The sequence below is a fragment of the Colossoma macropomum genome, unplaced genomic scaffold (genome assembly GCF_904425465.1).
Source record: "Colossoma macropomum unplaced genomic scaffold, Colossoma_macropomum, whole genome shotgun sequence".
In the NCBI taxonomy this organism is placed as follows: Eukaryota; Metazoa; Chordata; class Actinopteri; order Characiformes; family Serrasalmidae; genus Colossoma; species Colossoma macropomum.
This window is the reverse complement of record NW_023494829.1, coordinates 32,188-60,115: the sequence shown is the minus strand read 5'-3', so window position 1 is coordinate 60,115 and position 27,928 is coordinate 32,188. Positions and strand designations below refer to the sequence as shown.

The following is a 27,928-nucleotide window of genomic DNA, read 5'->3' as shown; positions in this document are numbered from 1 at the left end:
TTAATTCAGTTTGATGCTGGTGTATTCAGTAGTTTCTTCAGTGTCTAACAGTACAGTTGCTGATGTTGATCTTTCGAAGTAGACTACAGTAGAATACGTCACATCATCCTGCAGAAATAACACATTAACACATTTCAGCTAACACTTCAACATTATAATACTATTTAATACTATTTAATAGGCTTAATAAGCCTTAACAAGCCATTAGTCAAGAACTAACAAGCTGCTTATTACTACATTATTAAGCAATAATTAGGGTGAAATGAGTATCTTTCAAAGCCCTTTAATTTGTGTATATCGCTGTTCTTGGAACAAAACCTTGTATCTCCAAAATGGTAACTTTACAGGAGAAGGAAAAAAAAAACACTTTATTTTTAATGTAAGTCAATGGAACCAGAGGTCCATTCTTCATAAAATTTACACGCAATGTAAAGAACATCAGACATTTTCAAATTATGTTAAAAACTGAGAAACGACAAAAATGGAGATATGAGGTTTTTTTCTGACATCAGCAATATACTATTGAAGTAATATGCATCATACGTTAAAGGTCAGTCTTGTTTTCAGTCTCTGATTTTACTTGTTTACTCGAGACCAGTTGAGTACAAGATCTCCTTTATTTTAATTTCATTTTCATTGTATGTTCATTTTTTCTATAAAATTACTGAGTAAACTAGAGTGCATTTACACTTTACAGTATATAATATATGAATAAAAATGCTGTGGAAACTGTTTAATTCAGTCTGGTTGCTGCTTGATAATTAGCAGCCATTTAGAAATTGGCTTGATTAACAGTTGCTTAACTGTTGTTGTCTTGATAAGGCTTAATAAGGGCATAATGGACACCAAATATATGCAAAAGTTTATGATGTACAACATACAAATAAAGATGCTTTAAAAAAATGCAAGTTTCATAAGCAGCTTCTTAATTACGAACTACTGGCTTGTTGAGCATTAGAATGTCCCCATATACTGAACTGTTATGTAAGAAAGAGCAAACATACTATTGCAATATTACTCACGTTTTCTTCAAATGTTTTACATTTGTCTTTTTTATCCACAGCAGCGTACAGCACCTCACAATTGTCCTGCAAGAACACAAATTTGGTAAATTATACAGATTATGAACTACAACGAATATGAATAGAATACAGTAATACCTCCCTTGTAACTACATTAATGACTCCCAAAGTCAGTCCTTGGGACCCCATGCTTTGCAGATTATTGTGTTTTCCTGCCCCTTACACGTAGAACCATATATAACAGGTTTTCCACCATGGAGAATAACCATTTAACCATGAATAGAACTCTGCATGCATTGAAATGGGTGGTTCTATATGTAACCATTTTTAAGAGTACACCATACAGGTGCACTTTACAGGTTTAAATTCACTGAGTGTAGCCTGTTTTCTGAAGACCAGTCAAGGGCAAGACCTCCTGTATTTTATCCTATCTTACAGTTATTGGCTTGATAAGGTTTAATAAGGGCATACTGGATACCAAATATTAAGGGAGTTTATGACCTACAATGCACAGAGAGAAGTGCTCTGGAAAATGTTTATTTGAACCTAGTTATTGCTTAATAATGTAGTAATAGGCAGCTTAATTACCAACTATTGGCTATTGGCCATTATAATATTCTCCTATACTGAAGCATTACGAAATGTTATCATACACATGGAAGTAAACACGATTGCAACGGTATTCACCATTTCTTGACCTTTGTTGCATTTGTCTTCATTTACAGTGGCAAACAGCACTTCAGAATCGTTCTGTAAAACACAAATTTGGGAATTTACACAGGTTATAAACACATTAAAATACAGGAACACCAAATCAGGACTCCATGCTTTGCACATCTTTTCCATGCAATCAACCATATAAACATTCAAATTTGTGTCGATAACCATTTTTAAGAGTAGTCCTTTTTGTATTACCAATAGAAAACTACCAATAGAAAAAGACCACCTCTGAAGAGATACCACCAATGAAATGCGACTTTATCACCGTTGGAAAGAAACCATCATTGGACCAGCAGGTATTATTAGGTGGAGAATTTCCCACACAGCAGCGGCACTAACACAGTAGAAACATGCTACTATGTTTTAGGCCACATCACAGTACAGAGAAATAATAGTAAATAGTAAAAATTGTAAAGTGTGGCACTTGACACAATAGACCAATAGACCACGCTATCTTACTAGATAGACTAGAAAACCTTGAAGGGGTAACAGGAAAAGCTCTTTCCTGGTTCAAGTCCTACCTCACTGATCGCTATCAGTTTGTTAATATAAACGGTGAATCATCTGCCATCGCAAAAGTAAAGTATGGTGTTCCACAAGGCTCTGTTTTAGGACCTATATTATTCACATTATATATGCTACCACTGGGCACTGTCACACATCAACCCGTGTCGCAAGATGACTTGGACTTCATTTCCCAGAACCCTCAGGAGGATCACGTGACGACACAACTTCTCTCCGACTCAACAAACTACATTACCCACAATACTATGTGGAATCACATGACCTCTGAGGAGATCACACGCTCCTATCAGAGGTTGTGCTCACCTGAATACTAAATGTTTTCACCTGTGTTTTGAATCATATGACTTAGTCAGATTAGCTTTTAAGCCCGGGCTTTAGTTTAGCTGTTTGCGAGGTATTGCTTCTCCATGAACATACTGACCGTTTTTCCCAAAGTGTTATTTGCTGTACATTTATGACCATTATTTCATTCTTTGACCTTTTGTACTGTTGCCTGTCTTTGCTGATCAGTGTTTTTGGACCTTTGCCTGTTTGTTGACTTTGTTTTTGCCTCGCCCCTTTTTGGACTTTGTCTGCTCGGTGATATGATCACTGCTTTGTTTCTGGTTTGTCTTTTGGATTTGACCCACGCCTGCCTTTTGACCCCGCATCTGCCTAGCCCCATTAAAACACCTTTTTTCTTTTTAATCCGTGAGCATCTGGTTTTTGACGAATCCTTACAGGCACCATTATCAGTAAACGTGGCATAAATTTCCACTGCTATGCCGATGACAGTTATATTTTGCAAGCGAACCGGATGATAAAATTAAACTTGGCAAGATTGAGGACTGTATAAAAGATGTAAAAGACTGGATGTTGAGTAACTTTCTCCTACTTAACTTGGATAAAACAGAGGTTCTGCTTCTTGGTCCAAAAGCAGCTAGAAACAAACTGTCTAATTTTACACTTAAACTTACCAACTTCTCAGTTGCATCAAGCTCATCTTTAAAAATCCTTGGAGTCATTATAGACCCTGATCTGTCCTTCGACGCACATATAACTAATATTACTAGAACAGCCTTCCTGAATCTCTGCAATATTGCTCAATTAAGAAATGCATTCTCTCTACAAGATGCAGAAAAATTAGTTCATGCATTTATTACTTCAAGGCTAGATTACTGTAATGCCCTGCTGGCTGGATGTCCCAGCAAATACCTTAACAGGCTTCAGCTAGCCCAGAACGCTGCATCCAGAGTTCTTACTAGAACCAGAAAGTTTGACCATATCAGCCCAGGTTTATCAACCTTACACTGGTTACCAGTTAAATTTCGCATTGATTATAAAATTCTATTACTGACTTATGAAGCTCTAAATGGACTTGCCCCATTGGATGCCTACTTGGATCACAAGGTGCTGGCTTACTATTAGTACCTAGAATTAATAAAGTTACATTAGGGGGGAGAGCCTTCTCATACAAAGCCCCCCAGCTTTGGAATAATCTTCCTGTTAATGTTCGGGACTCAGACACAGCCTCAGTGTTTAAGTCTAAGCTAAAAACTTACTTGTATAGTCAAGCCTTTTGTAATCAGTTTTCCCTGTCGGTTCTATACCTGCCAGAGTCTCTGCTGCTCTGCTAACACTGTAATCTGGGATCAGTCACCCATTACAGAACTGACTCTCTGTGTGTTTTCCTTTCTTTCTTTTCTTTGCCGAGTTGAACAGCTGCCCATCCTGTGGGTCTGATGCTGTTGCCTCTTCTGCCTTGATCGGGTGCCACTACTCGCCAGCCCTCTGGAACGGCTTGACCACCATTGAGCTTCATGCTGTACAACGCCGTGCAAACCTCACAACCTGACTCCACTGATGCTGCTGCTGCATGAACTAAACTAATCAAATTATTCATTTGCTCCACCTGTTTTTGTACTATAATACTAATACTAACAATGTTTACTATCCAGTGTCGACCAGAGGAGGATGGGTTCCCCTTCTGAGTCTTGGTTCCTTCCTGTTTCTCTTAGGGAGTTTCTCCTTGCCACTGTTGCCACTGGCGACGCTCATGGGGGCTGGATTTCTTTCTGTAATGCTGATTCCCTTGTAAAGCTACTTTGTGACAACACCTGTTGTAAAAAGTGCTATATAAATAAACTTTGCTTGCTTGCTACTATGTGTGATGCTGGTAGAAGTGTATCAGCTGCAGCAGCACTGCTGAGGCGTTTGAACACTTTATTAGACATACATATCTTGCTGGAAAGCTTTGAATGTGCACAGTTAGGCTACAACTTGTCTTTTTTACATGCACATTTTTTTTTGGCTATCCTCTAGCCCCTTATCAATGGTCAGTTTCTGATCACGAGGCCACTGTTGGCTTGATATAGTAGGCTATTCCTAGGATAGTAGGCTATTCCTCAACCTAGCAGTAATACACTACTAACCTAGCCAAATACACTCATACCAGCTCCAGGCACGGTACAGTGGTCATGCAGTGGTGGTCTTTTTGCACTGAATGAGCTAGAGAGGGGCTTATAAATTGTACAGCAACAGATTGGCTGCAGTAAGTAATTGTAAACCTACAAAAGTGCATCTGTATAATTGCCTTTGAATGTTAGTGAATGTATAGGTGGTGCAATAGAAGATCCACTTCTGATTACCTAAAGAACCATATTTGAAAAAGAGATGTGTGATGGGGTGAAGAACCTTTTAAAGTCTTAAAAAACTTTTTAAAATATTATTTTTCTTGAAAATTTCAGGGTTCTTTTTAGACCATTTACATTATGTGGAGGTTCTTTCAAATTCAAAAATGGCTCTTTAAAGAACCATTAATCGAAAGGTTCTTTGGGGAACCAAGAGTGGTACTCACTTTTAAGAGTGTAATAAACTGCCAGCTCAAGCCTGGATTTACCAGAGGTTTGTGTCAAATATCAAAATACCACATGCTGTCTGTTTTATGTGTTTGTCTTAATGAATATGCAATTGTAAGTGTTTCTTCCTAAAAGTGCAAAATACAGTACAGTGTCAACGCAAATAAATGAGTTAAGCACCCACAGAGCAATTTACCAAGCCTGAAAGCAATGTTAGGAATTGCTATTGCATATGTAAACAATTAGAAATGAAAGGCACGTACTAATCTGATGCATGTTTCCAACCAGTGCTTCCGTCATAGTATTTTCAATGTTCAGTCTAGTATAGACTAAATAGTATTTCTTAACATTTTTCAATTTTTTTAGTCTTTGAGAAGTTCCTACATTATAGGCCCCTTAACGACTCACTTACTAGTTAGGTTTCCATCCAGCTGTCAAATTCAAGTGAATAACAGAAATGTCAAAATGTTAATAACTTGCAGCCTGTTAACCACAATAGCGAAATATAATATGAATAGCCTGATGGTGCACCTTCACTAAAATGAAAGAAATAATGAAATAACTCATCTTTGAGCAACATAAGAGAAGTTTTGGGAAATTCTGGAAACCCTTGCAGGCTACTAAAAAACTTAAACCTTGGCCAACTTAATGGCAAATAGCAAAAGTTGCTAAGCAGTGATTGGAGGGTGGGGCTTTTGAATCAGTTAATTATGCATTGATAGTATAAGAAGTAGAGGTGTTTGCAAGCCCTGCATTTTCAGACACTACACCTCTGGATGTATGCTTTGTCACTGAAAACAATGTAATTACATTACAGAAAAAAACACCTTTTATTTTATTATGTTTTCTCCAAACTTCTATAAAACTACAGTTTCTAAGTTTCAAAGCTGTTGTATAACAGAGATGACATATTAACACTAAAAGAGAAGTCATACTTCTGATCTTACCTGTGTCTCCTGATCTCTTCCCCATTCTGTTTTTCTATCACAGCCCTCCATCTGTCCTTGTCTTTGAGCTGCAGAGTCAAACAAGAGTCAAACTACAGAGAACTCCAAACTTAAATTTAAATACAGTGTTTGTGGACGTGTGTGTACCTCTGTATCTCCAGTAGATGACCCTAATCAGTACCATTAACAGCAGTAAGCCCCCAACAGTAGAAGAAATGATTAACTCCAACTCTATGGTTGATGGACTGGATACATCTGTATTTGAAAGAATAAAGGAGGTAAACATTTATGTAACTGTGTGTGGAATTGGTTTGCACACTTGATTATATGCTTTATCGAGTTAATGAAATGAATGCATAATAATCATGTTGTGAAGAAGATTGGGTTGAAGTGACAATATTGGTTCCTTCAGACTTCATAATTGAAGTTGTTTGATAGGTCTTGCGCAATGGAGTAGTCATAGGTTTAGCTGTGGCTGCTGCAAGAGATAGATCTGATGAGCTGAACATAATAATTCATTCTAAAATGCATTATAGACCACTTTCATTTTTTTGTTCATTCATGTACATTCATGGGAGTGGGCTTTATACATACAAAAACACTTTCTATGAATGCAATGTCTATAAGAGTCTATGAACACATAACATGTTGGTATGCATTAATAAGACATTATAAGCATGACTGTAAACACAGAAACTAGGTTAAACGTGGCCATGTTTATTATGCGTTATAGAATATTTAATATAATGATTTAAAAGTTGTGTTCATAACATGTTACACATGAATGGACATATACTATTATGGCCCTTTTTATTATAAATGGACATATATTATTATAACCCTATTATGAGAACTGGTTGTATGTTTGTGGTATTGTTGCAGAGGTTATTGCACTTGATTGCCTTTGCTCAATGGTAATATTGTACTCAGAGGGGGTCTTGTGGGGAGAGGCTTTGGCAGATGGTTGGGTTGCTGTGATGTGAAATGTAATAGTTTTAGTTTTAGTACTATTTTGATTGATACACTGGTTGACTCTGACTGTGCTCTGATAGATCACATCTCATCACCCTCTCTGCAGCTACAACACTACAGGTGGATGAAGACCAAGCAAAACGGGCTAGAACAACCACGAAAAAGATAAAAAAGTCTTCAGAAAATGCTACAGGGAGAAGATTAGCTAGATTGGTGGATCTCCCAAGTGATTTTTTGAAAATTAATTAAAATGGTACCAAAACTGGCAAAACTTTAAAATAACAAGCATATACACATAAACTAAGCTAAAGTTAGCTCCCTTGCTTGCCAGCTTCTTATTCAGTTTTTCTGCTCCACCTTAAACGTTGCTGCAATTACAGCTACTTTAGACATATAATAAATTTAGAAAAAGAAGATGAAAAATATGAAACTAAAAGGAGCTAACTTCAATTAATTGAATAAATATTAATGAAAAGTCATTAATTTTCATCAATAAATGCATCGTAAAACAAGAAATACCCTAAACCTTTGCTTGGAAATCTTTAATGTGCTGCACAACAGCTATAATCAGTCAGTAGAGCTGCTAGAGTGCTAAACTTATCTCATTGGCTGATCTAGTGCTTCATCCTAAACCTCATACTTCTGTGCTTTATCTAATACAATAATAATAATGAGTGCACTTCTACAACAAATCAAATGAAATCAAAACAATCCGCTGGAGTTCATTGGTTAATATCTTTAAAAAGAAAAGTTTTACCAAAGGGGAAAACAGGCAGACAGAATCTGTATACAAATAGCTAGAAAACAGGCTAAATAGATTTAAACCAGAAACAATATTCAGCACAAGGAACACCCGAATAACATAACCAGTAATAGGCCTCAGAATTGTGAGATAATAGTAACATATAAACAAATATTGTACAAACACAGGATTTATGTACTAGCAAAAAACAGGTGAATACAACAATGTTTTGGCAGAGCTAGGTACCTGAGGAACCAGATCAAAAAAGACCTCAGTGAACAGTGATGAGGGGTTGGAGTTATGTTGGAAAGATCCTAAACAGAATCTCCAGGTGGGGATCATGTGACAATATAATTGTCCCTAATGTATAAATCATAGGAAAATACAAATATGCATATACTCTAAAAATAAATAAACAAAGCTACTGCACACACCCTCACTATAGAACCCTCATTAAAGTTCTTCTTGGAGCATTTGTAATCTAAGGCTAACAAAATTCTATACAGTTTACTCAACACATTTTGCACTCAGAATACAAATCAGTATTTTACCTTTAACAGTGAGTCTGATGTATGTGTATCCACTTGTCATAGCATCACACATGTACTCTCCTCCATCCTCTTCAGTCAGGTGTGATATGAGTAGAGAGAGATTTCCTGGATAGTCATCATTAACCAGCTGAACTCTGTTTCTGGACTGACCACTTTCAATGGGCATGCTGTCCCACTTCTTACTGTTTTGATTGTATTTCTTCCAGGTTAATGTTTTAGGTTTGGCACATAGCTCAGCACAGGAGCAGGACAGCAGTACTGACCCTCCTGTAGCTGCTGTGATATCTAATTGTCCTGTATTGTTGGTCAGAGTGCAGCCTGCAGACACACACATTCAGAATTGAGGATTATTGTATGAATGTGAAGATGCATCCAGAAGCAGTAAGTGTTGCCTTATAAGTAAGAATAAGTAAGAAATGACTGAGCAAATTATTTATAAGGTACCAAATTGTTTTATTTTTTGTCTCCAGCTAAATTTCTCCACACACCTGACTACAGCTACAGGAACCAATTCACTAAAACATTTACTGCATGGATTAAGGTGCACTAAATAAAGATGGGCAATATCTTTGCAAAATACAACAATAAATTACTCTTGATCTCAAGCATGGAGTTTCATTTAATGTAACTAAGCAACATAACACATTTTCAAACAATTCACCATCATTACAAAAGAATCTAGAAGCATTAGGCTTCAGTCTAGTGCTCCTGCAAAGCCAGAGAACTAATGCAGGTGTAATTATAATTAAAAACATTTTTAAAGTTGATTATATCAGGTATTTAGGTATGAGATGATATCTGTACTGTGTGTGTGGATCACAACAGAGTCTTACCCTTAATAGAGAGTCGGATATCTTTGTTCCTGCTACCTTCAATTTCACATCTGTAGTCTCCTCCGTCCCCTTCAGTCAGGCGTGATATGAGTAGAGAGAGATTTCCTGGAGAGTGACTATTAACCAGCTGAACTCTGTTTCTGTACTGACCACTCTCACTGGACATCTCTTTCAATATGTCTATGTTTGTTTGTAAGGTTCTTCCAGGTGAATGTCTTAGGTGTGTCTTGTAGGTCAGTGCAGTAGCAGGGCAGCAGTACTGACCCTCCTGAGTATGCAGTAATCTTTTCTAACTGATCATGGCCTTTCAGTGTGCAGCCTGTAGAAACACACCAGTTAATGACCTTCACTATCACCACTTGTGTAACACTTGCTTTACCAGAAAGAGGACTTTACTTTAAAGGCATTGCTATAAAAAGACATGCTTGACCAGCCTAAGAACAGTTTCCTAAATCATTACTTATGTTATTATACTGTTGAGAAACTCACATTCATCTTAAAACAGTTAGAATTACTGGAAATAAGCGGATTTGAAGTGGCTTTGAAAGCAACCAATCAACTCAAATGATTTTATTTGTTGCCCAGTGCATACCCTTATACTCCAGTGTCATCATTAGGATTACAGCATAATTTTAAAATAAGTATAATATTATTAAAATTATATAAGTATAATATAATTTAAAAAGTACTATGTTATACTAGTATCTACAGTAAGAGATTTAATGATACATTTACCTTCAGCAACATGGAGCACAAGCAGCAGATATAAACAAACCTGCGTTCTGCCTGAGTTACAGAACCTCCTCACTACATACAGAGACAGCACGACTGCAGATATGACCACTCCTACACTCGCTCTACTGACCGATCTGTCAGCTACTCATAAACTACACTACCTCAGTACTTCTGCAGAGCTCTTCACAGACCTACAGTCTACCTGTCACAACCAGCACACAAGCAAATCCTGTATCTCTCTCAGCAGGACTTCACTGGACTCTTCCGCACTCAAACGTTTGCACCTGAAAGAGGAACTGTGTTCAGATGAGCTCATCTTTCTCTCTCTGTCACTCACCCACACTAAATATAGTAATGTGACAGCATCCTGTCAGCTCTTCCACTTTGTTCTCTTGTAGCACACAGTGCACACATAGTCATAAGTCGCTAAAGCCACGCCCCTCTTTCTCTACAGTCACTGGGGACTTTATTAGAAACCCCTGCCTTGTAGCTCCACCGGACGAAAGCCCATCTTTTGAAGCACAATTTGTGTTAGCCATCCGCTAACTCTTTATCAGTGGTTAATCTAACAGTGTACATGAAAATGGACATATTAAAAAGTTTAGATTTTCATTGAATGTGAAAGTAGGGCGGCACGGTGGCGCAGTGGGTAGTGCTGTCGCCTCACAGCAAGAATGGCCTGGGTTCGATTCCCGGCCGGGTGACCAGAGTCGTTTCTGTGTGGAGTTTGCCTGTTCTCCCCGTGTCTGCGTGGGTTTCCTCCGGGTACTCCGGTTTCCTCCCACAGTCCAAAAACATGCAGTCAGGCTGATTGGACATGCTGAATTGCCCCTAGGTGTGTGTGTGACTGTGTATGTCTGTCTGCCCTGCGATGGACTGGAGACCTGTCCAGGGTGTATCCTGTCTTCCACCCAATGAGAGCTGGGATAGGCTCCAGCACCCCACCACTAACCGTGAACCAGAAGGATAAGTGGTTTAGATGATGTATGTATGTATGAAAGTAAAAGATTATTATTAGTAAAATCAGTACTAGAAATGTAATCATTGAAAAACAATGTTTTTAGTTTTAAATATTGTAATGTTTATTTTCATTATTCATTAAAATATTATTAATTCAGCCATTTCATCCCACAGTCCGAAGGCCAAGTGGAGACACTAAATTGCCCCTTGGTGTGAATGTGTATGTCTGTGAATCAACCTGTTTCTATATAACCTGTTTCTATATATAAAAAGCCTATATATAAAAGCTATATATGTAAGCAATAGAAAACTTGAGGTTGTGAGTTTTCATGAATAACATCACGGCTGTGATTTGCTCGTGGACATGACCTGAAGGCTAGTGCTGTAGATCATCAAAACCATGATGTTATTCGTGACAATGCATAACTTTGAGTGTTTTATTGCTTTTACACAAATGTTTTAAGATAAATCAAAAAAGCCCTGACATTCATACGGTATATGTTTTAATGCTGACAATACTTTCTGCCAAAAAGAAGTTCCACAGCTATGTGACAACATGGCTCTATTACTGTCTGTTGCAGCTCCACAGCAGAATTAGATATGTGAGTAAATAGTAAAATAATCTTCCTTTACAGTAAAATAAAGCTCTGCTGATCATTCAAACACAGTTTTAACAATAAATGGTCTGGAGTTAATGCAGAATTGCTAATTCACCCTTTACCCTGAAGGTTGGCACTCAAACTGCTGGTCAACATAGCAGCAGCAACAATCTGGCCCAGCTAGCAGCTAATTTTAAGATGAACAACGATAATTTGGAGACGATTTGACTTAATTTCATTTATAATCACTCAGCTGTTTCCTGATACGTTTGATCTGCAAAGAGAAACTGTCAAACACTAAAAAGTCGTGAAGCTTCAGTCAGTTTCTCATTTGAATTTTTCCTTTCCTCCTTAAATGTTGCAGCAGTTACATTCTGCTACCTTTCAAGTGGAACAGGAAAATTCAGACAAGAAGCTGATGAATGAGAATCTGACTTCAGCCTCGTAAAAAGTCAAACATTGAGAGACATTTTACAAACAACTATTCAATTTGTGGAAAAGTGCCACATAGAATAGAGCCAAAGAACTGTACAAATATCACATTTTTCTATTGTTGCCAAATTACCCTGAGTGTCATTTTGTAACAGCCAGTCTGTAAAGCACTATGGAGCCCATCTTCTTCTTATATCAGAAGCTAATGTTTTATTCAGGTGTTTTTGTCAGTAGCTGGTCTGTTGATCTGGTGTGAAAATCAGTAGCTGGTCTGCTGATCTGGTGTGAAAATCAGTAGCTGGTCTGCTGATCTGGTGTGAAAGTCAGTAGCTGGTCTGTTGATCTGGTATGAAAGTCAGTAGCTGGTCTGTTAATCGGGTGTGAAGGCCAGTAGCTGGTCTGCTGATCTGATGTGAAAGCCAGTAGCTGGTCTGTTGATCTGATGTGAAAGCCAGTAGCTGGTCTGTTGATCTGATGTGAAAGTCAGTAGCTGGTCTGCTGATCTGATGTGAAAGTCAGTAGCTGGTCTGTTGATCTAATGTGAAAGTCAGTAGCTGGTCTGCTGATCTGATGTGAAAGTCAGTAGCTGGTCTGCTGATCTGATGTGAAAGCCAGTAGCTGGTCTGTTGATCTGGTGTGAAAGTCAGTAGCTGGTCTGTTGATCTGATGTGAAAGTCAGTAGCTGGTCTGTTGATCTGATGTGAAAGTCAGTAGCTGGTCTGCTGATCTGATGTGAAAGTCAGTAGCTGGTCTGCTGATCTGATGTGAAAGCCAGTAGCTGGTCTGTTGATCTGGTGTGAAAGCCAGTAGCTGGTTTATTGATCTGGTGTGAAAGACAGTAGATGGTCTGTCAATCTTGTATGAAAGTCAGTAGCTGGTCAGCAGATCAGATGTTTTGTCAGTAGCTGGTCTGTTGATCTCCGTTGGTTTTATTCTCTGCTGTAGACTCACTGCTCCATCTTCATCATGATTGCTGTAGAATATTCTAGCAGCATCCGACACTTAAGTGGTTAAGATAAACAAGAAACTTTTATTTCATGCACAAATCATGCACATTTATGAATACAAGAACAGTAGCAAGACTACAGTGGCTTGAATGTGTTTGTACCTTTGTTTCTCTTGGTGTGATAAACCACAGCTACTATAATGTGGAGGAAGATCACAGTCACCAAGGCAAAGGGGACAAAGGGCAGAGGGTGTGGAGGTTCTGCAATACCAGCAGCATCATTCAGGGGTGAAGTTCCTAAAAATGTCACAGCAAAAACAACAATGTAAGACAGTAGAATAATTATCTGAACATTAAAAATTGATAACATTTACCTTTGATGGCCCACTGATGCTACGGAGATGCTCAGTCTTTCTTTAACTAACACTCAACTGAATATTTATTAAATGCAAAACCTTCACCTACGTCTAAACCTAAACCTAACCACGAACATCAAATAAGCATCACCAGAAAGTTTGTTAGCTATGTAAGTATCTGTAGATCAATTTCAAAGGACCATCAAAACAAGATTTTAGGTTATCTTAACAGTCTGATGCTTCTGAGGAGACTGGGACCTGATCCATATCTCCAAGGTGGTTAGTCAGTAAGTTAAATTTACACTGTTTACTTTTGCTTCGAGAGGAAATTTGTGAAGCTGATGTCTGGAGTGAATGGAGTTTACTGTTACCTTTCTGAGAAGAAGTTGTGGTGGAAGGTTCAGCTGAAGTTTTCAGATGAATGGTCCTGTCAAGTGTTGGAGTAGGTTTTGGTGGAGGAGCCTCTGGAAAGAGAAAAGATTAGGACAGTATCCATGATGAGTGCTGTATAGACTATTTGCCCCATCAATACTTGGCGGGTAGTTGGGTTGCAGTGATGTAAAACTAAAAAGTTTAAGTTTTAGTACTAGTTTGTTACAGTTCTAGTACTGCTTTAGTACATTAGAATGTAGTGGCTTTAATTAACTTCATTGTAGTCTAAAACACTCACTGTCCCGACTCCCTTTGGCTCTGGTTTGTTGATCTGGTGTGAAAGACAGTAGATGGTTGATCTGGTGTGAAAGACAGTAGATGGTCCAGTTCCCCAGAGTACTGTTCAGTAACACGTGTTCTTCTTTGATTAGTTTAGTTAAAAGCCCGGGCTTGTAGATTGACTCTTTGCGAGGTATCGCTTCTTTCCACAGAGCTACTGAGCGTTATTTCTGATTGCTTATTCCTGTTCTGACCTGTTTTGCCTTGTTTTTGCCTGATCCCTTTTGGACTATTCGCCTGGTTATGTTTGTGTTTTTGTGTATTGTCTTTTCTGGATTTGACCATTGCCTGTGACTTGACTACGATTGTGGATTCTGTTTGCACTAGTAAAGCCTCTCAGTCACTTTTTATCTGCGAGCGTCTGTGTCATTCTGTCGTGTTAAAGAATACTTCGCCAGCCATGCAGATGGCGGATCCAGAGGCTTTACAGAAAGCTTTGAATGAGCAAGGACATCTGCTCAGCCGACATCAACACGTGCTAGCAGGGGTAAGTCATTCCCTGGAGTCCTTAGCTCACCAACAGTCCGAACAACAAACCCAGCTAGCGCTCCTCGTTAACAGCGTGAAGGATCTCACCACCCAACTTCAGAGCCTCAACCCAGCAGAGCCCTTCAAGTTCAACTGTGAACTCAAGTGCTGTTTTTCCAGTCAGTAAACTGGATAAATTTGATGGCAACCCTGACAAGTGTCGCGGTTTTTTGCTTCAATGTTCCATCTTTTTTAACAATTCACCCGCTAGCTCTGACCAGGCCAAGATCTCATTTTTGGTATCTCTTTTATCAGATAAAGCTTTAGAATGGGCCACCGCAAGTTGGTCACATATTCACAATCTGTCTTTCAGCTAAGTCCTAAATAAACTTAAAATTGTGTTTGATCACCCCCATGAAGGACAAGTCAGTGGTGAAATGTTAACCAAGCTTGGAAAAAACATTGTGAAAACCCAAATTACCCCTAAACACCTGACTCATGAAGAAAGTGAAGGACTCCTCCTGTCTATCCAAGAAGGAGAGGCTCCGGCGGATGAGAGAAGGTCTCTGTTTGTACTGTGGTGGTGCCGGTCATTTAATACAGGACTGCAGGACCAGGCCACCCAAAAATTCTGCGCCGACCCCTGGAAAGCAAGTGGAGAACACTCCACATGCTAATGTGGTGAGTGTTCCCACAAAGGGGTTGGTTTCCAAGTCATTTTTATTGCCTGTCATTGTCTACTGTCATCAAGTGTCTGTTGTTGTTTCAGCCCTCATTGTTTGATAGGTCTTGCACAATGGAGTAGTCATAAGTTTAGCTGTGGCTGCTGCAAGAGATAGATCTGATGAGCTGAACATAATAATTCATTCTAAAATGCATTACAGACCACTTTCATTGTTTTTGTTCATTCATGTACATTCATGGGAGTGGGCTTTATACATACAAAAACACTTTCTATGAATACAATGTCTATAAGAGTCTATGAACACATAACATGTTGGTATGCATTAATAAGACATTATAAGCATGACTGTAAACACAGAAACTAGGTTAAACGTGGCCATGTTTATTATGCGTTATAGAATATTTAATATAATGATTTAAAAGTCGTGTTCATAACATGTTACACGTGAATGGACATATACTATTATGGCCCTTTTTATTATAAATGGACATATATTATTATAACCCTATTATGAGAACTGGTTGTATGTTTGTGGTATTGTTGCAGAGGTTATTGCACTTGATTGTCTTTGCTCAATGGTAATATTGTACTCAGAGGGGGTCTTGTGGGGAGAGGCTTTGGCAGATGGTTGGGTTGCTGTGATGTGAAATGTAATAGTTTTAGTTTTAGTACTATTTTGTGTGGGTACTCTGGTTGATTGATACACTGGTTGACTCTGACTGTGCTCTGATAGATCACATCTCATCACCTTCTCTGCAGCTACAACACTACAGGTGGATGAAGACCAAGCAAAACCAAGAAAAAGATAAAAAAGATATGTGGACACTTTAGACCAAGTCTTCAGAAAATGCTACAGGGAGAAGATTAGCTAGATTGGTGGATCTCCCAAGTGATTTTTTGAAAATTAATTAAAATGGTACCAAAACTGGCAAAACTTTAAAATAACAAAATAACACATAAACTAAGCTAAAGTTAGCTCCCTTGCTTGCCAGCTTCTTATTCAGTTTTTCTGCTCCACCTTAAATGTTGCTGCAATTACAGCTACTTTAGACATAGAATAAATTTAGAAAAAGAAGCTGAAAAAACTTCAATTAATTTAATAAATATTAATGAAAAGTCATTAATTTTCATCAATAAATGCATCGTAAAACAAGAAATACCATAAACCTTTGCTTGGAAATCTTTAATGTGCTGCACAACAGCTATAATCAGTCAGTAGAGCTGCTAGAGTGCTAAACTTATCTCATTGGCTGATCTAGTGCTTCATCCCAAACCTCATACTTCTGTGCTTTATCTAATACAATAATGAGTGCACTTCTACAACAAATCAAATGAAATCAAAACAATCCGCTGGAGTTCATTGGTTAATATCTTTAAAAAGAAAAGTTTTACCAAAGGGGAAAAAAAAAAACAAAAAACAGGCAGACAGAATCTGTACACAAATAGCTAGAAAACAGGCTAAATAGATTTAAACCAGAAACGATATTCAGCACAAGGAACACCCGAATAACATAACCAGTAATAGGCCTCAGAATTGTGAGATAATAGTAACATATAAACAAATATTGTCCAAACACAGGATTTAAGTACTAGCAAAAAACAGGTGAATACAACAATGTTTTGGCAGAGCTAGGTACCTGAGGAACCAGATCAAAAAAGACCTCAGTGAACAGTGATGAGGGGTTGGAGTTATGTTGGAAAGATCCTAAACAGAATCTCCAGGTGGGGATCATGTGACAATATAATTGTCCCTAATGTATAAATCATAGGAAAATACAAATATGCATATACTCTAAAAATAAATAAACAAAGCTACTGCACACACCCTCACTATAGAACCCTCATTAAAGTTCTTCTTGGAGTGTTTGTAATGTAAGGCTAACAAAATCCTATACAGTTTACTCAACACATTTTGCACTCAGAATACAAATCAGTGTTTTACCTTTAACAGTGAGTCTGATGTATGTGAGTCCACTTTTCATAGCATCACACATGTAATCTCCTCCATCCTCTTCAGTCAGGTGTGATATGAGTAGAGAGAGATTTCCTGGATAGTCATCATCGACCAGCTGAACTCTGTTTCTAGACTGACCACTTTCAATGGGCATGCTGTCCCACTTCTTACTGTTTTGATTGTATTTCTTCCAGGTTAATGTTTTAGGTTTGGCACGTAGCTCAGCACAGGAGCAGGGCAGCAGTACTGACCCTCCTGTAGCTGCTGTGATATCTAATCGTTCTGTATTGTTGGTCAGAGTGCAGCCTGCAGACACACATTCAGAATTGAGGATTATTGTATGAATGTGAAGATGCATCCAGAAGCAGTAAGTGTTGCCTTATAAGTAAGAATAAGTAAGAAATGACTGAGCAAATTATTTATAAGGTACCAAATTGTTTTATTTTTTGTCTGCAGCTAAATTTCTCCACACACCTGACTACAGCTACAGGAACCAATTCACTAAAACATTTACTGCATGAATTAAGGTGCACTAAATAAAGATGGGCAATATCTTTGCAAAATACAACAATAAATTACTCTTGATCTCAAGCATGGAGTTTCATTTAATGTAACTAAGCAACATAACACATTTTCAAACAATTCACCATCATTACAAAAGAATCTAGAAGCATTAGGCTTCAGTCTAGTGCTCCTGCAAAGCCAGAGAACTAATTCAGGTGTAATTATAATTAAAAACATTTTTAAAGTTGATTATATCAGGTATTTAGGTATGAGATGATATCTGTACTGTGTGTGTGGATCACAACAGAGTCTTACCCTTAATAGAGAGTCGGATATTTTTGTTCCTGCTACCTTCAACTTCACATCTGTAATCTCCTCCGTCCTCTTCAGTCAGGTGTGATATGAGTAGAGAGAGATTTCCTGGAGAGTGACCGTTAGCCAGCTGAACTCTGTTTCTGTACTGACCACTCTCACTGGACATCTCTTTCAATATGGCTATGTTTGTTGTAAGGTTCTTCCAGGTGAATGTCTTAGGTGTGTCTTGTAGGTCAGTGCAGTAGCAGGGCAGCAGTACTGACCCTCCTGAGTATGCAGTAATCTTTTCTACCTCCTCATGGTCTTTCAGTGTGCAGCCTGTAGAAACACACCAGTTAATGACCTTCACTATCACCACTTGTGTAACACTTGCTTTACCAGAAAGAGGACTTTACTTTAAAGGCATTGCTATAAAAAGACATGCTTGACCAGCCTAAGAACAGTTTCCTAAATCATTACTTATGTTATTATACTGTTGAGAAACTCACATTCATCTTAAAACAGTTAGAATTACTGGAAATAAGCGGATTTGAAGTGGCTTTGAAAGCAACCAATCAACTCAAATGATTTTATTTGTTGCCCAGTGCATACCCTTATACTCCAGTGTCATCATTAGGATTACAGCATAATTTTAAAATAAGTATAATATTATTAAAATTATATAAGTATAATATAATTTAAAAAGTACTATGTTATACTAGTATCTACAGTAAGAGATTTAATGATACATTTACCTTCAGCAACATGGAGCACAAGCAGCAGATACAAACAAACCTGCATTCTGCCTGAGTTACAGAACCTCCTCACTACATACAGAGACAGCACGACTGCAGATATGACCACTCCTACACTCGCTCTACTGACCGATCTGTCAACTACTCATAAACTACACTACCTCAGTACTTCTGCAGAGCTCTTCACAGACCTACAGTCTACCTGTCACAACCAGCACACAAGCAAATCCTGTATCTCTCTCAGCAGGACTTCACTGGACTCTTCCGCACTCAAACGTTTGCACCTGAAAGAGGAACTGTGTTCAGATGAGCTCATCTTTCTCTCTCTGTCACTCACCCACACTAAATATAGTGATGTGACAGCATCCTGTCAGCTCTTCCACTTTGTTCTCTTGTAGCACACAGTGCACACATAGTCATAAGTCGCTAAAGCCACGCCCCTCTTTCTCTACAGTCACTGGGGACTTTATTAGAAACCCCTGCCTTGTAGCTCCACCGGACGAAAGCCCATCTTTTGAAGCACAATTTGTGTTAGCCATCCGCTAACTCTTTATCAGTGGTTAATCTAACAGTGTACATGAAAATGGACATATTAAAAAGTTTAGATTTTCATTGAATGTGAAAGTAGGGCGGCACGGTGGCGCAGTGGGTAGTGCTGTCGCCTCACAGCAAGAATGGCCTGGGTTCGATTCCCGGCCGGGTGACCAGAGTCGTTTCTGTGTGGAGTTTGCCTGTTCTCCCCGTGTCTGCGTGGGTTTCCTCCGGGTACTCCGGTTTCCTCCCACAGTCCAAAAACATGCAGTCAGGCTGATTGGACATGCTGAATTGCCCCTAGGTGTGTGTGTGACTGTGTATGTCTGTCTGCCCTGCGATGGACTGGAGACCTGTCCAGGGTGTATCCTGTCTTCCACCCAATGAGAGCTGGGATAGGCTCCAGCACCCCACCACTAACCGTGAACCAGAAGGATAAGTGGTTTAGATGATGTATGTATGTATGAAAGTAAAAGATTATTATTAGTAAAATCAGTACTAGAAATGTAATCATTGAAAAACAATGTTTTTAGTTTTAAATATTGTAATGTTTATTTTCATTATTCATTAAAATATTATTAATTTAGCCATTTCATCCCACAGTCCAAAGGCCAAGTGGAGACACTAAATTGCCCCTTGGTGTGAATGTGTATGTCTGTGAATCAACCTGTTTCTATATAACCTGTTTCTATATATAAAAAGCCTATATATAAAAGCTATATATGTAAGCAATAGAAAACTTGAGGTTGTGAGTTTTCATGAATAACATCACGGCTGTGATTTGCTCGTGGACATGACCTGAAGGCTAGTGCTGTAGATCATCAAAACCATGATGTTATTCGTGACAATGCATAACTTTGAGTGTTTTATTGCTTTTACACAAATGTTTTAAGATAAATCAAAAAAGCCCTGACATTCATACGGTATATGTTTTAATGCCGACAATACTTTCTGCCAAAAAGAAGTTCCACAGCTATGTGACAACATGGCTCTATTACTGTCTGTTGCAGCTCCACAGCAGAATTAGATATGTAAGTAAATAGTAAAATAATCTTCCTTTACAGTAAAATAAAGCTCTGCTGATCATTCAAACACAGTTTTAACAATAAATGGTCTGGAGTTAATGCAGAATTGCTAATTCACCCTTTACCCTGAAGGTTGGCACTCAAACTGCTGGTCAACATAGCAGCAGCAACAATCTGGCCCAGCTAGCAGCTAATTTTAAGATGAACAACGATAATTTGGAGACGATTTGACTTAATTTCATTTATAATCACTCAGCTGTTTCCTGATATGTTTGATCTGCAAAGAGAAACTGTCAAACACTAAAAAGTCGTGAAGCTTCAGTCAGTTTCTCATTTGAATTTTTCCTTTCCTCCTTAAATGTTGCAGCAGTTACATTCTGCTACCTTTCAAGTGGAACAGGAAAATTCAGACAAGAAGCTGATGAATAAAAATCTGACTTCAGCCTCGTAAAAAGTCAAACATTGAGAGACATTTTACAAACAACTATTCAATTTGTGGAAAAGTGCCACATAGAATAGAGCCAAAGAACTGTACAAATATCACGTTTTTCTATTGTTGCCAAATTACCCTGAGTGTCATTTTGTAACAGCCAGTCTGTAAAGCACTATGGAGCCCATCTTCTTCTTATATCAGAAGCTAATGTTTTATTCAGGTGTTTTTGTCAGTAGCTGGTCTGTTGATCTGGTGTGAAAATCAGTAGCTGGTCTGCTGATCTGGTGTGAAAGTCAGTAGCTGGTCTGTTGATCTGATGTGAAAGCCAGTAGCTGGTCTGTTGATCTGGTATGAAAGTCAGTAGCTGGTCTGTTAATCGGGTGTGAAAGCCAGTAGCTGGTCTGCTGATGTGATGTGAAAGCCAGTAGCTGGTCTGTTGATCTGGTATGAAAGTCAGTAGCTGGTCTGTTAATCGGGTGTGAAAGCCAGTAGCTGGTCTGTTGATCTGATGTGAAAGCCAGTAGCTGGTCTGTTGATCTGATGTGAAAGTCAGTAGCTGGTCTGTTGATCTAATGTGAAAGTCAGTAGCTGGTCTGCTGATCTGATGTGAAAGTCAGTAGCTGGTCTGCTGATCTGATGTGAAAGCCAGTAGCTGGTCTGTTGATCTGGTGTGAAAGTCAGTAGCTGGTCTGCTGATCTGATGTGAAAGTCAGTAGCTGGTCTGTTGATCTAATGTGAAAGTCAGTAGCTGGTCTGCTGATCTGATGTGAAAGTCAGTAGCTGGTCTGCTGATCTGATGTGAAAGCCAGTAGCTGGTCTGTTGATCTGGTGTGAAAGCCAGTAGCTGGTTTATTGATCTGGTGTGAAAGACAGTAGATGGTCTGTCAATCTTGTATGAAAGTCAGTAGCTGGTCAGCAGATCAGATGTTTTGTCAGTAGCTGGTCTGTTGATCTCCGTTGGTTTTATTCTCTGCTGTAGACTCACTGCTCCATCTTCATCATGATTGCTGTAGAATATTCTAGCAGCATCCGACACTTAAGTGGTTAAGATAAACAAGAAACTTTTATTTCATGCACAAATCATGCACATTTATGAATACAAGAACAGTAGCAAGACTGCAGTGGCTTGAATGTGTTTGTACCTTTGTTTCTCTTGGTGTGATAAACCACAGCTACTATAATGTGGAGGAAGATCACAGTCACCAAGGCAAAGGGGACAAAGGGCAGAGGGTGTGGAGGTTCTGCAATACCAGCAGCATCATTCAGGGGTGAAGTTCCTAAAAATGTCACAGCAAAAACAACAATGTAAGACAGTAGAATAATTATCTGAACATTAAAAATTGATAACATTTACCTTTGATGGCCCACTGATGCTACGGAGATGCTCAGTCTTTCTTTAACTAACACTCAACTGAATATTTATTAAATGCAAAACCTTCACCTACGTCTAAACCTAAACCTAACCACGAACATCAAATAAGCATCACCAGAAAGTTTGTTAGCTATGTAAGTATCTGTAGATCAATTTCAAAGGACCATCAAAACAAGATTTTAGGTTATCTTAACAGTCTGATGCTTCTGAGGAGACTGGGACCTGATCCATATCTCCAAGGTGGTTAGTCAGTAAGTTAAATTTACACTGTTTACTTTTGCTTCGAGAGGAAATTTGTGAAGCTGATGTCTGGAGTGAATGGAGTTTACTGTTACCTTTCTGAGAAGAAGTTGTGGTGGAAGGTTCAGCTGAAGTTTTCAGATGAATGGTCCTGTCAAGTGTTGGAGTAGGTTTTGGTGGAGGAGCCTCTGGAAAGAGAAAAGATTAGGACAGTATCCATGATGAGTGCTGTATAGACTATTTGCCCCATCAATACTTGGCGGGTAGTTGGGTTGCAGTGATGTAAAACTAAAAAGTTTAAGTTTTAGTACTAGTTTGTTACAGTTCTAGTACTGCTTTAGTACATTAGAATGTAGTGGCTTTAATTAACTTCATTGTAGTCTAAAACACTCACTGTCACGACTCCCTTTGGCTCTGGTTTGTTGATCTGGTGTGAAAGACAGTAGATGGTTGATCTGGTGTGAAAGACAGTAGATGGTCCAGTTCCCCAGAGTACTGTTCAGTAACACGTGTTCTTCTTTGATTAGTTTAGTTAAAAGCCTAGATTGACTCTTTGCGAGGTATCGCTTCTTTCCACAGAGCTACTGAGCGTTATTTCTGATTGCTTATTCCTGTTCTGACCTGTTTTGCCTTGTTTTTGCCTGATCCCTTTTGGACTATTCGCCTGGTTATGTTTGTGTTTTTGTGTATTGTCTTTTCTGGATTTGACCATTGCCTGTGACTTGACTACGATTGTGGATTCTGTTTGCACTAGTAAAGCCTCTCAGTCACTTTTTATCTGCGAGCGTCTGTGTCATTCTGTCGTGTTAAAGAATACTTCGCCAGCCATGCAGATGGCGGATCCAGAGGCTTTACAGAAAGCTTTGAATGAGCAAGGACATCTGCTCAGCCGACATCAACACGTGCTAGCAGGGGTAACTCATTCCCTGGAGTCCTTAGCTCACCAACAGTCCGAACAACAAACCCAGCTAGCGCTCCTCGTTAACAGCGTGAAGGATCTCACCACCCAACTTCAGAGCCTCAACCCAGCAGAACCGGTGGTGAGTCCTGTGAGTCCTTCAAGTTCAACTGTGAACTCAAGTGCTGTTTTTCCAGTCAGTAAACTGGATAAATTTGATGGCAACCCTGACAAGTGTCGCGGTTTTTTGCTTCAATGTTCCATCTTTTTTAACAATTCACCCGCTAGCTCTGACCAGGCCAAGATCTCATTTTTGGTATCTCTTTTATCAGATAAAGCTTTAGAATGGGCCACCGCAAGTTGGTCACATATTCACAACCTGTCTTTCAGCTAATTCCTAAATAAACTTAAAATTGTATTTGATCACCCCCATGAAGGACAAGTCAGTGGTGAAATGTTAACCAAGCTTGGAAAAAACATTGTGAAAACCCAAATTACCCCTAAACACCTGACTCATGAAGAAAGTGAAGGACTCCTCCTGTCTATCCAAGAAGGAGAGGCTCCGGCGGATGAGAGAAGGTCTCTGTTTGTACTGTGGTGGTGCCGGTCATTTAATACAGGACTGCAGGACCAGGCCACCCAAAAATTCTGCGCCGACCCCTGGAAAGCAAGTGGAGAACACTCCACATGCTAATGTGGTGAGTGTTCCCACAAAGGGGTTGGTTTCCAAGTCATTTTTATTGCCTGTCATTGTCTACTGTCATCAAGTGTCTGTTGTTGTTTCAGCCCTCATTGTTTGATAGGTCTTGCACAATGGAGTAGTCATAAGTTTAGCTGTGGCTGCTGCAAGAGATAGATCTGATGAGCTGAACATAATAATTCATTCTAAAATGCATTACAGACCACTTTCATTGTTTTTGTTCATTCATGTACATTCATGGGAGTGGGCTTTATACATACAAAAACACTTTCTATGAATACAATGTCTATAAGAGTCTATGAACACATAACATGTTGGTATGCATTAATAAGACATTATAAGCATGACTGTAAACACAGAAACTAGGTTAAACGTGGCCATGTTTATTATGCGTTATAGAATATTTAATATAATGATTTAAAAGTCGTGTTCATAACATGTTACACATGAATGGACATATACTATTATGGCCCTTTTTATTATAAATGGACATATATTATTATAACCCTATTATGAGAACTGGTTGTATGTTTGTGGTATTGTTGCAGAGGTTATTGCACTTGATTGCCTTTGCTCAATGGTAATATTGTACTCAGAGGGGGTCTTGTGGGGAGAGGCTTTGGCAGATGGTTGGGTTGCTGTGATGTGAAATGTAATAGTTTTAGTTTTAGTACTATTTTGATTGATACACTGGTTGACTCTGACTGTGCTCTGATAGATCACATCTCATCACCCTCTCTGCAGCTACAACACTACAGGTGGATGAAGACCAAGCAAAACCAAGAAAAAGATAAAAAAGATATGTGGACACTTTAGACCAAGTCTTCAGAAAATGCTACAGGGAGAAGATTAGCTAGATTGGTGGATCTCCCAAGTGATTTTTTGAAAATTAATTAAAATGGTACCAAAACTGGCAAAACTTTAAAATAACAAAATAACACATAAACTAAGCTAAAGTTAGCTCCCTTGCTTGCCAGCTTCTTATTCAGTTTTTCTGCTCCACCTTAAATGTTGCTGCAATTACAGCTACTTTAGACATAGAATAAATTTAGAAAAAGAAGCTGAAAAAACTTCAATTAATTTAATAAATATTAATGAAAAGTCATTAATTTTCATCAATAAATGCATCGTAAAACAAGAAATACCATAAACCTTTGCTTGGAAATCTTTAATGTGCTGCACAACAGCTATAATCAGTCAGTAGAGCTGCTAGAGTGCTAAACTTATCTCATTGGCTGATCTAGTGCTTCATCCCAAACCTCATACTTCTGTGCTTTATCTAATACAATAATAATAATGAGTGCACTTCTACAACAAATCAAATGAAATCAAAACAATCCGCTGGAGTTCATTGGTTAATATCTTTAAAAAGAAAAGTTTTACCAAAGGGGAAAAAAAAAACAACAACAGGCAGACAGAATCTGTATACAAATAGCTAGAAAACAGGCTAAATAGATTTAAACCAGAAACGATATTCAGCACAAGGAACACCCGAATAACATAACCAGTAATAGGCCTCAGAATTGTGAGATAATAGTAACATATAAACAAATATTGTACAAACACAGGATTTAAGTACTAGCAAAAAACAGGTGAATACAACAATGTTTTGGCAAAGCTAGGTACCTGAGGAACCAGATCAAAAAAGACCTCAGTGAACAGTGATGAGGGGTTGGAGTTATGTTGGAAAGATCCTAAACAGAATCTCCAGGTGGGGATCATGTGACAATATAATTGTCCCTAATGTATAAATCATAGGAAAATACAAATATGCATATACTCTAAAAATAAATAAACAAAGCTACTGCACACACCCTCACTATAGAACCCTCATTAAAGTTCTTCTTGGAGCATTTGTAATCTAAGGCTAACAAAATTCTATACAGTTTACTCAACACATTTTGCACTCAGAATACAAATCAGTATTTTACCTTTAACAGTGAGTCTGATGTATGTGAGTCCACTTTTCATAGCATCACACGTGTACTCTCCTCCATCCTCTTCAGTCAGGTGTGATATGAGTAGAGAGAGATTTCCTGGATAGTCATCATTAACCAGCTGAACTCTGTTTCTGGACTGACCACTTTCAATGGGCATGCTGTCCCACTTCTTACTGTTTTGATTGTATTTCTTCCAGGTTAATGTTTTAGGTTTGGCACGTAGCTCAGCACAGGAGCAGGGCAGCAGTACTGACCCTCCTGTAGGTGCTGTGATATCTAATCGTTCTTTATTGTTGGTCAGAGTGCAGCCTGCAGACACACACATTCAGAATTGAGGATTATTGTATGAATGTGTAGATGCATCCAGAAGCAGTAAGTGTTACCTTATAAGTAAGAATAAGTAAGAAATGACTGAACAAATTATTTATAAGACACCAAATTATTTTTTTATTTTTTGTCTCCAGCTAAATTTCTCCACACACCTGACTACAGCTACAGGAACCAATTCACTAAAACATTTACTGCATGGATTAAGGTGCACTAAATAAAGATGGGCAATATCTTTGCAAAATACAACAATAAATTACTCTTGATCTCAAGCATGGAGTTTCATTTAATGTAACTAAGCAACATAACACATTTTCAAACAATTCACCATCATTACAAAAGAATCTAGAAGCATTAGGCTTCAGTCTAGCGCTCCTGCAAAGCCAGAGAACTAATGCAGGTGTAATTATAATTAAAAACATTTTTAAAGTTGATTATATCAGGTATTTAGGTATGAGATGATATCTGTACTGTGTGTGTGGATCACAACAGAGTCTTACCCTTAATAGAGAGTCGGATATCTTTGTTCCTGCTACCTTCAACTTTACATCTGTAGTCTACTCCGTCCTCTTCAGTCAGGCGTGATATGAGTAGAGAGAGATTTCCTGGAGAGTGACTATTAACCAGCTGAACTCTGTTTCTGTACTGACCACTCTCACTGGACATCTCTTTCAATATGTCTATGTTTGTTGTAAGGTTCTTCCAGGTGAATGTCTTAGGTGTGTCCTGTAGGTCAGTGCAGTAGCAGGGCAGCAGTACTGACCCTCCTGAGTATGCAGTAATCTTTTCTAACTGATCATGGTCTTTCAGTGTGCAGCCTGTAGAAACACACCAGTTAATGACCTTCACTATCACCACTTGTGTAACACTTGCTTTACCAGAAAGAGGACTTTACTTTAAAGGCATTGCTATAAAAAGACATGCTTGACCAGCCTAAGAACAGTTTCCTAAATCATTACTTATGTTATTATACTGTTGAGAAACTCACATTCATCTTAAAACAGTTAGAATTACTGGAAATAAGCGGATTTGAAGTGGCTTTGAAAGCAACCAATCAACTCAAATGATTTTATTTGTTGCCCAGTGCATACCCTTATACTCCAGTGTCATCATTAGGATTACAGCATAATTTTAAAATAAGATTTAAAAAGTACTATGTTATACTAGTATCTACAGTAAGAGATTTAATGATACACTTACCTTCAGCAACATGGAGCACAAGCAGCAGATACAAACAAACCTGCATTCTTCCTGAGTTACAGAACCTCCTCACTACATACAGAGACAGCACGACTGCAGATATGACCACTCCTACACCCGCTCTACTGACGGATCTGTCAACTACTCATAAACTACACTACCTCAGTACTTCTGCAGAGCTCTTCACAGACCTACAGTCTACCTGTCACAACCAGCACACAAGCAAATCCTGTATCTCTCTCAGCAGGACTTCACTGCACTCAAAAGTTTGCACCTGAAAGAGGAACTGTGTTCAGATGAGCTCATCTTTCTCTCTCTGTCACTCACCCAGACTAAATATAGTGATGTGACAGCATCCTGTCAGCTCTTCCTCTTTGTTCTCTTGCAGCACACAGTGCACACATAGTCATAAGTCGCTAAAGCCACGCCCCTCTTTCTCTTTCTCTACAGTCACTGGGCACTTTATTAGAAACCCCTGCCTTGTAGCTCCACCGGACGAAAGCCCATCTTTTGAAGCACAATTTGTGTTAGCCATCCGCTAACTCTTTATCAGTGGTTAATCTAACAGTGTACATGAAAATGGACATATTAAAAAAGTTTAGATTTTCATTGAATGTGAAAGTAGGGTGGCACGGTGGCGCAGTGGGTAGTGCTGTCGCTTCACAGCAAGAATGGCCTGGGTTCGATTCCCGGCCGGGCGACCAGAGTCGTTCC

At 38.7% G+C, this 27,928-nt stretch overlaps 1 protein-coding gene across 1 annotated transcript; it reads right to left on the bottom strand.

Moving 5' to 3' along the window:
* Window positions 1–27,642, bottom strand: LOC118800262 (cell surface A33 antigen-like). The gene is made up of 9 exons (XM_036560471.1): window positions 27,215–27,642; window positions 17,815–18,132; window positions 16,984–17,301; window positions 12,984–13,118; window positions 6,199–6,306; window positions 6,052–6,119; window positions 1,710–1,772; window positions 1,023–1,088; window positions 1–108 (listed from the first exon to the last, which is right to left on the bottom strand). The coding sequence occupies exons 1-9, from the start codon at window positions 27,258–27,260 to the stop codon at window positions 1–3; spliced, it is 1,230 nt and encodes a 409-aa protein (XP_036416364.1). The 5' UTR covers window positions 27,261–27,642.
* Between the last annotated feature and the right edge of the window lie 286 nt (window positions 27,643–27,928).